Source organism: Acipenser ruthenus, chromosome 26 (genome assembly GCF_902713425.1).
Source record: "Acipenser ruthenus chromosome 26, fAciRut3.2 maternal haplotype, whole genome shotgun sequence".
NCBI classification, from domain to species: domain Eukaryota; kingdom Metazoa; phylum Chordata; class Actinopteri; order Acipenseriformes; family Acipenseridae; genus Acipenser; species Acipenser ruthenus.
In genome coordinates this window covers 6,640,561-6,652,679 of record NC_081214.1, presented here as the reverse complement: position 1 = coordinate 6,652,679, position 12,119 = coordinate 6,640,561, and the positions used below count along the sequence as shown (strand labels likewise).

At 40.4% G+C, this 12,119-nt stretch overlaps 1 protein-coding gene across 4 annotated transcripts in view; it reads left to right on the top strand.

Annotated features, from left to right (window-relative positions):
* LOC117963316 (zinc finger ZZ-type and EF-hand domain-containing protein 1-like) overlaps nt 1-12,119 on the top strand; it is a 47,671-nt gene that overhangs the window by 20,894 nt on the left and 14,658 nt on the right. For all 4 annotated transcript variants that reach the window (XM_059001598.1, XM_059001597.1, XM_059001596.1 and 1 more), the window contains exons 26-43: nt 85-325; nt 672-751; nt 1,204-1,294; nt 1,405-1,942; nt 2,533-2,697; nt 4,197-4,316; nt 4,600-4,761; nt 4,949-5,078; nt 5,359-5,497; nt 6,263-6,428; nt 6,518-6,780; nt 7,082-7,260; nt 7,623-7,809; nt 9,595-9,749; nt 10,184-10,461; nt 11,051-11,225; nt 11,512-11,644; nt 11,738-11,958. In XM_059001598.1, coding sequence (XP_058857581.1) covers nt 85-325; nt 672-751; nt 1,204-1,294; nt 1,405-1,942; nt 2,533-2,697; nt 4,197-4,316; nt 4,600-4,761; nt 4,949-5,078; nt 5,359-5,497; nt 6,263-6,428; nt 6,518-6,780; nt 7,082-7,260; nt 7,623-7,809; nt 9,595-9,749; nt 10,184-10,461; nt 11,051-11,225; nt 11,512-11,644; nt 11,738-11,958 — 3,423 coding nt within the window. The remainder of the gene's footprint in view (nt 1-84; nt 326-671; nt 752-1,203; nt 1,295-1,404; nt 1,943-2,532; nt 2,698-4,196; nt 4,317-4,599; nt 4,762-4,948; nt 5,079-5,358; nt 5,498-6,262; nt 6,429-6,517; nt 6,781-7,081; nt 7,261-7,622; nt 7,810-9,594; nt 9,750-10,183; nt 10,462-11,050; nt 11,226-11,511; nt 11,645-11,737; nt 11,959-12,119) is intronic.

Sequence of the window (12,119 nt, the reverse complement as noted above, 5' to 3'; positions counted from 1 at the left end):
GCTTGTGCAATGATGTCAGACTGATAGTATTAAAAGAGAAATGTAAAAAAAAAAAGAAATCTGTAATCCTCTTTCTGTTTTTAGGTGCATGCCTCTCCTGGTGACGAGATCAAATGTTTTCTTATCGAATTTGCCAAATGGGATCCTTCCCAGGATGCCTCTGATTCCAGGACAGACCTCATGAAATGGCTCATGCAAGCCTGCAAGAAGCAGCCGCCCAGGAATGAGATAGGTGGAGGGTTAAAGGTCGACCAGGCTGTCAATGCCATCTTTGCCTCAATGGTGTATCACACCCCTGCCCTGCACAGAGCACTGATGAACTATGGTAAAGTCCTGACCCAGTGATTCTAACCTGCCTAAACCAACACTGATGCATACAGTCGGTTAAACGTCTGTCTGTGGTATTAAAGAATCATAATGAAGGAGCACTGAATATATTCTAAGGTCTGTCATTTTTTCCTTTTCTGTGCTTTTTGTTCTATATTGTCTAATTGAATGAGCTGCAACGCTAATTGCTCATTCTAGGACCTCTTTATAACTCGCCCCTTTTGAGGGTGTGGTGGGGGTGGTTCCAGTGGTATTAATACAGAGTTGAAGGGTGGCAGTATTAACATCCCCCACTATTTTTAGATCATTAAAATTGAGCCACACATGTTTGTTTTTATTTGCAGTTTCGTGTGGGGGTCAGGCAGCTCTCAGTGAAGAGTTTGTACAGGTGTATGCGCTGGCTGAGGGGATCAGAACCTGGATGGTGAGTTGTTGTTGTTTTTGTTTTAGATTATCCTGCACTTTTATGTTGCTGTATTGTGGTAAGAAATAGAAAGGGATACATTGTAAACTCCTATCAAAATAGTTCAAAACAGATCCTAAACTTTTTGCACTTGATGTTCCTTATTTTCTGTATCCTTATACTAGGCGCCGGAGACTGGAGTCCCCTATTCCATAGCATAGATATTAATGCATGTAAGCAAAATGCTCTATTGTTTTTCCAATGTGTTACTCCCTGCACTGATTTAAATCTATATCTATGTTTCAATGTAGGAATAGTGTTTCTGTGCATTAATTTCCTTCCAAACCTGTGGTATTTTTACCTGCCCTACGATACCCCAACTGATGCATCTGCTGTAATCATTGTAAGTACAGAATTGTATGCCTGATATTTTTAATGCATCTACGTTTCTCTACTGTGTTTTTTTTCTGTAGCTTGAAATGAAGCAAAAGTACCTGGTTGGAAAAATGAATAAAACTGATAAGCAAGAGGTAGATCCCAGTGAGGTGAACATGGAATCCCTTGGTAAGTGAAATCCAGTGTTCTTTACTTGGCTGTTAGTATGTAGCTGTTGTAATTTTGCATTTATATGAATGATTTTCTTTCTACTTCTCACTCTTGCTTTCACTTTGCAGCTCTCACTTGCATTGAAAAGAGCCTTCTCCTTTTTAAATTCAACCCCAGTGGAACTCTGAGACAACATAATTCCGACAAGGTCAAGAGTGAAGCCCTGGGGTCCAGAGATGAAAGAAACGGAAGAGCTGTGCTTACGCGCCAGAGATCAGTCTCCATATCTGAGGGGGATTTCCAGGCTAGCCCCTCTACATCGTCACTGCGAGCTGAGGCAACTGTCAAAGACCCTGAAGCCAGACGGCAAAGCCAATCTCAAGAGCCCAGCACCACGTCAAAGCCTCTGACTACAAATCCCAGCCAAGGAGTGGCTTCTGCAGTCTCTCTCATCAAAGCCTCCTCGGACACCTCTCTGCCTCAGCATGGGGATCCGTCCTCTCCTTCCACGCCAACCCGCAAAGCACCTTTCAGCAGGGGGCGCTTGAGACTGCTGTCCTTCAGATCCATGGAGGAGGCGAGGATAGTCCCCTCCATCAAGGAGAAGTACCCCATCTTGAAGCACATCAATGACTTTATGAAGGATCAAGCAATCTGCCAGTCAAAGTAAGCCCACGGTGTTTAGCGGAACAGAAAGTTGTAAGCACGCAACATGTGGTCTGGTCTAAGAGATTTTATATATGACAACAGGTGCCAGATCCTGCTGCAAAGTTTGAACTCTATAAAAAAAAAAAAAATGACCCCTTATGGGAAACTTGTATAGCCATAAGAATCTATTTTACAGGTTTCCTATCTAGACCCTTATAAAAGTTTACCATAGTAATAAAGCACAGTGAAAGTATTGGTAAGCATTGTAATATATAGCAAGTTATGGTAAAGCATGTTAATAAAGATAGCAAACCTGGGTAAACTAGGTAAATGCATAGCATAACCAAGGGAAAACCATGGTAAAAGTACAAAAATAATATGCAAAAAAACAGTGGTAAATCATAATTGGTTGGAAAAATGGTGTGGCTTGATTGCTTCACAGGCATTCAGTGAAAGTGACCCGTCAGTTATTTATTCATGAGTGTCCAGCAGAATGTGGAGTGCCAGGAGATTTGGTTGTGCATGTTCTACTGAAGAGGAGAGCTTGTATCTAAACCTGTAGACCTATATAAACCTTTTTAACCGATGCATTGAATTTTTGTTGACAGTGTTCTACAAGTTCTTTCCCTGAAGAAAACCCAGGCGCAGAGTGTGCATGAGGTGCTGAGGACGGTGCGTCAGTGTTTGCATTCCCTTGGAAGACCTCACCTTTTTCAGGCCCCCTGCATTCTATTCTTGCAGGAGCTGCTGGCATGTCAGAAGGACTTCACAAGGTATGAGAGAGAGTACGCCCAAGTAGATTAGAGGGAAAAGTGTTCAGAGAAATGGTGTTTAAATACCCAAGAAGATAATTAATGTGTAATGGTTTTCTTTGATTAGCTCTCTTAGCTATACATTTCTCCCAGATGAGTTCAAGATCACATAGATGATAATTGGCAATAAAATATGCAACATTGTTAATCTTTTAATGAATTTTATCAAAGTTATACTGTACAAAAATAGAAAAGAAAATTAGCATCAATATTAGCAGTAGTCAGTATATTAATCTCAGCAAAGAATAATATTCAGATAATATCTCAGCTTCAGTGTAAAGATCAATTCTGTGTAAAAGCAAGCATTCACCAGTTGTCTATAATTTGTCTGTTCTATAAAAACTAAATACTGTTGTCAATGAATATGCAAGCAGGATAGCTGTTTGAGTAAATATGAGTCTGTAAATAACACAATAAAATCCAGATTAATTCTAATTAATAGGATATTATGAAATCATAATTCAGTCGGTTGTAAAAAATATATATGTCCTTCAGTTAGAATTCACAGCTACAACACCCATTCATTTATTCTTAAAAACAACTCCAGCACCTGTCATTCAATTCCATGGATCTCTTTAATTCTTTAAGCTGTTTATCTGGTAAATTACTTTCATGAAATATTAAAGTTAGGCATTTTGTTATGAAGCAATGCATGAAACACCCATTTTACATTTCACAACATCAGGCTTTCTGCAAATACACATTTGTTCAATTTCCCCCCAGTATAGTTTACTGTAATTCTCTATTCTTTAGTTCAATTGGAGCAATACTTTATTTGTATCCGCAGTGTTGATAACGGTGTGTGACAACTCGGCAAGCTGGGTCCTTTTGTTTAATAAGAGCCAGTGTTGTGTTCTTCCAGTAAAACTGACCATTCTGGTAGGCTAATTGAGTCTCTTAATTGTTAACTTTCCTTTTCTTCAATGGTGATCCCAGTTAATGGAGCTCCTTTTTAAGCCGTTTAAACAATATTTAAGTTCTCTTCCAAGTTTATTTGTTTTACAGTGTTTTTTCTGGATATTCTTGCAGCTGGCTGTTCCAGTTGTTATTCTCTGCTCTTCATTTCTCTGGCTGGCTAGAAAATAAAAAAATCAGAACAAAGAAAAGCACTTTTTTCCTTGTAGCCTTGACTTGTTTTCCTTGAACTTACAACCATATCTCATTACTACAATAACCAAATTGAGCTTCAGCAGTTAGCAGAAAAGACAGTGGGCCCAAGTTTTATCATTGGTTGCTATGGAGATGAGGCCAGCAGATCTTCTACACAAATTGCAGGTGCTGGAGTTTTTTATAATTATAAAGGTGACCCTTCACCGACTTCTTTTATAGTTCTACAAAAGCATCCTACACATTTTGCACAATAAAGAAAAATATAACTCAAGTGCTTTGGGGGGGGGGGGGGGAGGAAGCGTATTCAAATTGTACAGCAGTTTCATTCTGGTATTTCTTTGTTTCTGCAGTTATTTTAGACACCTGGATGGCTGTGGAAAGCAGTTGCGGCAGGAGGTGAGGCAGTCCTTCTACCAGCTCGTGCTGCTGCTGTTGAATGCGGTGCAGAGCTTCAACAACCTGCACGACAAGTAAGAACCTGTTTGCACGATCAAACTGCCAAAAAAAGAGAAATGCTAATGTTACAGCCTTTGTTGTACCATTCACATCTAAATTGTAGCAGTATTTAAATCCACTCTGAAGTCCTAAATTTAGACCCATTGGAGCATATTGTCAGTGTATTTAATTGCCCTTGAATTATATAATGGGATGTTTTGATTCTTAGTTAAGTGAAAGTAGCAGTTAAGGCTTTAAAAATACTCCCAATTCTGTTGAGACAGTCTAATGCTCTTTCCATTGCTTATCCACCTGAAGGACGTTGCTTCCTGCCCTGTCCTGTGTGCAAACCTGCCTGCTGCATCTGTTAGATATGAGCTGGGAAGTGCAGGATCTCGCCTTGTTCATTGACATTAAACTGCCAGACCTCCTCCTGACCATGTCCCAGGAGAACATCAGCGTCCACGACATTGCAATCAGGTACAAATCAAAGTCTTATTAGTGAATTACTGTTTTATCATTGCCCTGTGTCGATTAATGCAGGTTGCTGCCCTGTTAATGATACACTGATGTTTGGAAACTAGTTGGAGATTAAGGGTTAGTAAAGTGCGAATAACACTAGGGGTATTCTGCTTCTCTGGTGATTATGCCGTTCCTTGTTTCCCAGCCAGTGGACGGAAGACGATGAGATTGCAGACTATGAGCGCAACATGGAGTGGATGGAAGAATGCCAGGATGGGATGTTTGAGAGGTGGTACGATAAGATTACTCAGGCAGCCCCAGAAGACAAAAGAAAGGTAGGTAGTATTCAAATACAATTTCAGTAACTGTGCTGTCACCTTTGTATATACAGCCTATATACTTTTTATATGCTTGTTAATACTGTATGTGAAAAAGAAAACTAAAGTTAACAAACGATAAACAGCTCTCCATTAAACCCACTCTGCCAGTCTCTTTCAGTATGAAGCATTGCTTTCTGTTCCCTAGTTGTAGGAGAGGGCTCTCACTGTACTTCTTCTGGCTCTCACTATACTTCTGTCTTTTGATGCCGTTTCCTTCCTTGTTTCCTGGCTTCAGATGCACATGTTTATTGCCCGATACTGTGACCTGCTGAATGTTGAGATCTCGTGTGACGGATGTGACAAGATTGCTCCCTGGCATCGCTTCCGCTGTCTGCAGTGTATGGACATGGACTTGTGCAAAACCTGCTTTTTAAGTAAGTGCCTCATGACTAGAGAAATAGCAAGTACTGGTTGGGAAAACCGAATTAACAAACCGAATTTACTGAATACCTGATTTTAAATAAAAAAATAAACAATAAAAAAATACTGGAATAGTATATTAGATATAGGCACTAATATCTATATTTTGATATGATATCGATAACTAACTTTGACAAAACTTGACAAAAAAGCGTTTGGTGAAATATCTAACTACTAAGCTAAACATCAATTTTCTTGGAAGTTTTAATATTATCAATTTGCGATGGATTTCTTTTTAAATAGAAGAATGGATTAATTGTTGTATTTGTCGAAATCGGAAATATCACCCACCACAAACTCTCCATAAACCCGTTGTGGAAATTACTGAAAATCCTCGTACGGAAATCTTGCAGAGACATGCTTTTTGTTTTGCGAAACTACTGCAGTATAATCAAATGAATTTTATATTAAGATACAATAAACCCTATACACACCTTGTTTTTCACCATGGGTATTCTGAAACAAAGGGCCGACTTGCAGTTGCTACAAAATATCACACTACAAAGTATCAAATTACAAAAAATCACATTACAATGTCAAAAAGCACTTTTTAAATCCCAATAATCGCAGTATCGTGGTTTTGAACACGAGAAGATCTTGTTTGGGAATTGCATCCGTTTCATTGTAGTATCTTAAAAGAAGGCATTGCATTAACAGACATCCAAAGCTGTCATTATTTAGCATAATGATGTGAATTTCCTTTATACTTTTCATGCTAGGTGGTGCCAAACCTGAAGGGCACGAGGATGACCATGAAATGGTTAATATGGAATATGCGTGCGACCATTGCCAGGGGCTGATTGTGGGCAGCAGGATCAACTGCAATGTCTGTGATGATTTCGATCTTTGCTTTGGGTGCTATAATGCAAAGAAATACCCAGACAGGTAAGTAATTGCCTGCCTGGTTTGTTTAACAGTATGTTTTTTTTTTTTTTGCAGTGTTTTACTCTTTGTTTAAACTCTTCTTACCACAGCCATTTGCCAACCCACCGAATCACAGTGTTTCCAATGGTTACCATTCGGATCAGTGACCGTCACCGACTCATTCAGCCCTACATCCATAACTACTCCTGGCTGCTGTTTGCTGCCCTGGCCCTTTACACATCAGACCTAGCCAGCGAGGGAGAAGTGGAGGGAGAAAGGCTGGACTCCAATACTCTTGCTAGTGCCACAAACCTGCAGACCCGCTGCACGGAGCTCATTGCAGACTGCCTGCTTAAAGGGCAAAACGGAAAAAGTAAGTCCTATTTTTTTAGACACTGGAACTGGTTGACTTACTGGGCTAACTTGTATCTAATTTCCATTTGCTTACCTTATCTACTGCTGAAAAGGATTTGCATGTAACGTGTCAATATCCTCTGTTTGTCTGATTTTATTTATTTTTATTTATTTATTTATTTATTTATTTATTTATTTATTTATTTATTTATTTTTAACTGTCCCTTTTTTATCTGCCAAAGATACAAAAAGACACAGTGCTGTTGAATTTTTTTCCTTTGAAATAGGAACCTGATTATTGACAATTGCATGTGTTCCAGGTCTGAGGGCCTCGGCACTCCTGTCTCTGCTCTCTCCCAATGAGTCGGTGTCCGAGAGTGATGTGTGTCCTGTGAGCAGCTCCATAGCAGAGAGCAGTCAGGAGCTGAGCACCAGCAACTCCTCCGCTCCTCCAGGGGGCAGCAGTACTCCTGTGAATTCACTGCCACTGTCAAAAGAGGTATGCTCAGCAGTATTTGTTTGTAATTTGGAAGTTAGGCTGGATTTATCTGGAAGACTGTTGTATCAGGAACTATCCCGAAATGGCTGAATTTGACAAAGAAACACATTTATGAAAAACAAATAAACACTTTTTTGTATTTAGAATGGCTGTGTCATTTTGGAAGCATATGATTTCTTCCAAGTTCTACATGCCCCCCCTGTGTGTTCTCAGAATTTACTGCATACACATTTCTCTGCTCAATCTATCTGTTATATGTAGTAACTGTTAGTTTTAATGTTTTGTTAAATGTCTAATGATCCCACTGGCTTTAATTTAAAATTGTATTATATATGTCTTCTAACCAAAATATTTTCCTTAAGGATACATGCACAGTCGTTGACCAGGCGCCCGCTCGTGTCCTGAAGGCAGGTTCAGGGTCTGAGGGCTCCAGCAATGACATCATCAAGCAGAAAGCACTGGTGCCACAGGATACTCTGGATTCTTCCAAGAGCCTCAGTCAAACCCCCTCTGTGTGTAGCGAAGAGGCAACATCCCCAACCATGAAAGGTGCAGTATGCTTGGAAAAGAACATCTGAAAGGGACCGCATGGCTGTGCGCATGGACAGTACATTATGAAGACTTGAGGTCCCTGATTTCAATTTCTTGTGCAGGTTGGCCTTATTTAGGGTGGCTGGATGCAATTGTAGAATGAATTAAAAACGAAAAAGATGCAGTTCATTAACTGATATCATTCATTCTTCCACTTGCTTGTTGGATCCAATTCCAAACAAAATTCGAAAAGCAGCTTTCAAGTGGTTTGAGTGAAATTTTCTTGGACATAATAAATAGTTCATTGTAATCAGGAGTAGTTTCCTCTGACTTAAAAATGGCCGTGGTTAAACCTTTGCTTAAGAAACCACACCTAGACCCTACAGCTTTAAACAATTATAGACCTATTTCAAATCGGCCATTTCTATCTAAGGTTCTAGAGAAAGTAGCAGCAAACCAGCTGAATTCATTTCTTGAGGATAACGCAGTGCTTGATTTTCAGCCGGGTTTCTGTTCTGCCGCAGTACAGAGACTGCGCTCATCAGAGTAATGAATGATCTGCTGTGAAGTGCAGACTCTAGCTGAGTATCTGTTCTTGTTTTTATAGATTTAAGTGCTGCTTTTGATACAGTGGACCGTGCTGCTTTAATTGATCATCTCAGAAGTTGGGATGGATTATCCGGTATTGTCTGAAAATGGTTCAAGTCATATCTCACTAACAGACAGCAATTTGTTTCATTAGGGGAGACTGTGTCTGGATTTTCATCGGTTGCCTGTGGCATTCCCCAAAGCTTTATACTGACCCATTCTTTTCTTTGTACATGTTATCACTGGGTGAGATAATCTGCAAACATGGTGTTAACTTCCACTGCTGTGCCGATGACGCACAGCTCAACATCTCTGTAAAACCTTATGATAACCTGGCTGTAGCAGCCTTAGCTGAATGCTAATGCTAAGAGGTGCAACATTTTTTTACAGTTAAACTCAGAGACAGATGTTCTGTTATGTTCTCAGCAGCAACTAGAAGCAATACAATCTCTAAAAATAGATCTGGGAATTTGACCACAAACATAAAAACGGAAGTGAAAAATCTAGGGGTCTTATTTGACTCTGATTTATCTTTTAAGTCGCTTATTTGCAATGTCACCAAAATCTCCTTTTATAATTTGCAAAACCTTGCTAAAATTAGGTCACATTTCTCTCTTTGTCCGATGCTGAGAAACAAGTTCATGCTTTTGTGTCTTCCCGACTTGACTATTGCAATGCTGTATTCGCTGGGCTTCTGGATCACGCTATAAATCACCTGCAGCTTATACAGAATGCAGCCACAAGGCTTCTCAGCAGCATGGAAAAGAGATCATATAACACCTGTGCTGGCTCCACTGCACTGCCTCCCAGTGAAGTTTAGAGTTGATTTTAAAATGTTGCTTCTAACTTATAAAGCACTAAAAGTTAAGGCACCAGATCATATAAAGGAGCTTCTAGTCACATATATACAAGTATGCACAAAAAGGAAGGGAGAGATCTTTTAGTCCCTGTGCTCCCAGATTGTGGAATGCACTGCCACCTCATATCAGAAGTGCTACACAGTTGATGTAAAAGTAGAAATTGAAAACTAACTTTTTTAGATTTATCTTTAAACTGAATTCTAAACTCAGTTTCTATACATACAAATTTTATTTTGATTGTCTTCTGTTTTGTCCTGTACAGCACTTTGATATGCTTTTTGTATGAAAGGCACTATATATAAAGTAGTGATTGATTGATTGATTGAGCTGCATATGTTTTCTTTTTCCACTGTAGGTTCTGAAGCAGCTGCTATAGATTCATCCCAGCACATTTCCCTAAAGCAGGAGGACAGAGCTACCAGGGTACCTGTTCAGGAACATGTATTTGCTGAGTGCTCAAGGGAGAGGATCCTGGGCCTGCTGGCTGCTATGTTACCTCCAGCTAAACTGGTATGAGTTATACAGGATCTTTAAATCTTGCAGGGTTTACAGTAGAAATGTATTTTTATGGAAGTTCAGAAGGCAACTTTTCTGCATTCATTGAGGTATAGCAGTAACAGGCTGTACAGTTGTTGCCTGAGTTTGTCTTCTGCAGTAACCCTGTAGCGTTGGCACTCTTGTTCCCTATTTTTATCAGTTTTATTAAGTGGCCTGAACTTGGTCAAAATGCATATCTGTTGGCTCTAGGATTAAAAGAAAGACTGTCCAGTGTTAATCACTAGAACTGTTTTTATTTTCTTTTATGTTCAAATTTGAAAACAGACATCTAAACAATTAGGTTGATATGTATTTTGTTTTCAGGCATTTTGCCATGGATGAATCTCATCAACTGCTGATCATTGAAGTATTGATTGATTGATTGATTGATTTCTTTCTTGTTTCAGGGCTCCACCATCTCTGTGTTCAACCTGAGGCAGACCCTCCCCCTGCTGTTTCAGGTGGTGATCTCCAACGCAGGCTGCCTGAATGAGACCTATCACCTGACCCTGGGGCTGCTGGGCCAGCTTCTGCTGCGGATCGCCCCTGCAGATGCAGACAGCGCCGTCACCGAGGCTCTTGCTGACAAATACGCGCTGCTGGCCCAGGGAGAGGGGACTCCTGACACACAGGGCTGGAAGACCACGCAGCTCCTATTCAGTCTGGGAGCAGTGTGTCTCGATAGGTGGGTGTCTGTACTTATAATAACCTAATCACAGCCTCTGTAATGAGAGTTGCCAAGCAAGTTTTCTTTTGACTGACAACGAGAAGACAGATATTCATCATCTTTAAAGATTCAGGGTACCCTCTTTTCAAATCATGAAGTTATTTTTTAAGAAATAAAGCATCCATGCGTTAAAAATACTAGTTACATTTTAAGGTAGGGCAGCAGTGTGGAGTAGTGGTTAGGGCTCTGGACTCTTGACCAGAGGGTTGTGGCTTCAATCCTAGGTGGGGGACGCTGCTACTGTATCCTTGAGCAAGGTACTTTACCTAGATTGCTCCAGTAAAAACGCAACTGTAATTGTATGTAAAAATAATGTGTAAAAAATAATGTAATTGTATGTAAAAATAATGTGATATCTTGTAACAATTGTAAGTCGCCCTGGATAAGGGCGTCTGCTAAGAAATAAATAATAATAATAATAAAAGATAAAACTTCAAAACTGGTGCATTCATCAGTGTGGTTTCTTTTAATGTTGATCCTTTTAGGAAGGGCTGCTTGTACTGTAGCTCTCAGTCTTTGCCACACTGTTTATTCCTCTGTGTTTCAGTCGGATCGGTTTGGACTGGGCATGCTCTGTGGCTGATATTCTCCGGGATTTGAATGCCTGCCCTCAGTGGTGCAACGTGATTTCAGCCTTCACTGATCACTGTGTGAAGCAGTTACCCCTTCAGCTCAAACGCACCAACCTCTTCACTCTACTGGTTCTCGTTGGATTCCCAGAGGTCAGCCACTATGTCTTACTTTATAGTTTTCAATTTGTCGAGAGAACCGCTTATCATATTGTGATAAAACTTGGTTAGGACATTCTTAAGCACAAGTCATTAAAAGCATCAGACTCTTGGGATACAAGGAGGTGCCTGTCTTTTTTAATGTCTGTACCCTACTGAAACAGAGTGCTAAATGTATCACCAAATCAGAAAAAATCAATATCTGAACTGGCTCTTATTAAATTCAAGCCGTCTGTTGCTGTTTCTTTTGGTTTGATTCTTTCATCTTCTTGATCTGCAGGTGTTGTGCATGGGAACGCACTCCGTCTTCATTGATAACGCCAATGAGCCTCACAACATGATCATACTGAAGCACTTTACTGAGAAAAACCGGGCTGCAGTGGTGGACGTCAAAACTCGCAAGAGGAGGACAGGTCAGTGAATGCATAGCCATTCAGCTGCAGTTTATGGAGGACTGCTAGATGTGCCTCCCTTGATCTGTAGTGTCTCCCTGTATCCTTCCACAGTGAAGGACTACCAGCTAGTACAACTCCACGGGCATGGAGAGCCAGAGCCTCAGTCCCTGCAGCAGGCCCCAGCCCAGTCTCGCGTCAACCACTACCTCCAGAATTTTGTGTCTATCACCAGCCACCTCCTGCAGACCAACCTGGATAGTAGCAGCACGGAGGCTGTGGAGGCAACCTGGGTCCTGGCCCTGGCCCTGAAGGGCCTCTACAACACATTGAAGGTTTGTTTTCTTATTTAGCATTCATTTGTCTGGGACTGCCTGATTTACGGTGCAGCATCTTCTTTCTAGTGAGGTCTGTTTTCAGATTAACCTTACGTTTTGAACTTGGGATATAACGGTAGTCACGTTTAAATTTTTATTATGGCCACCTATACTGTCAT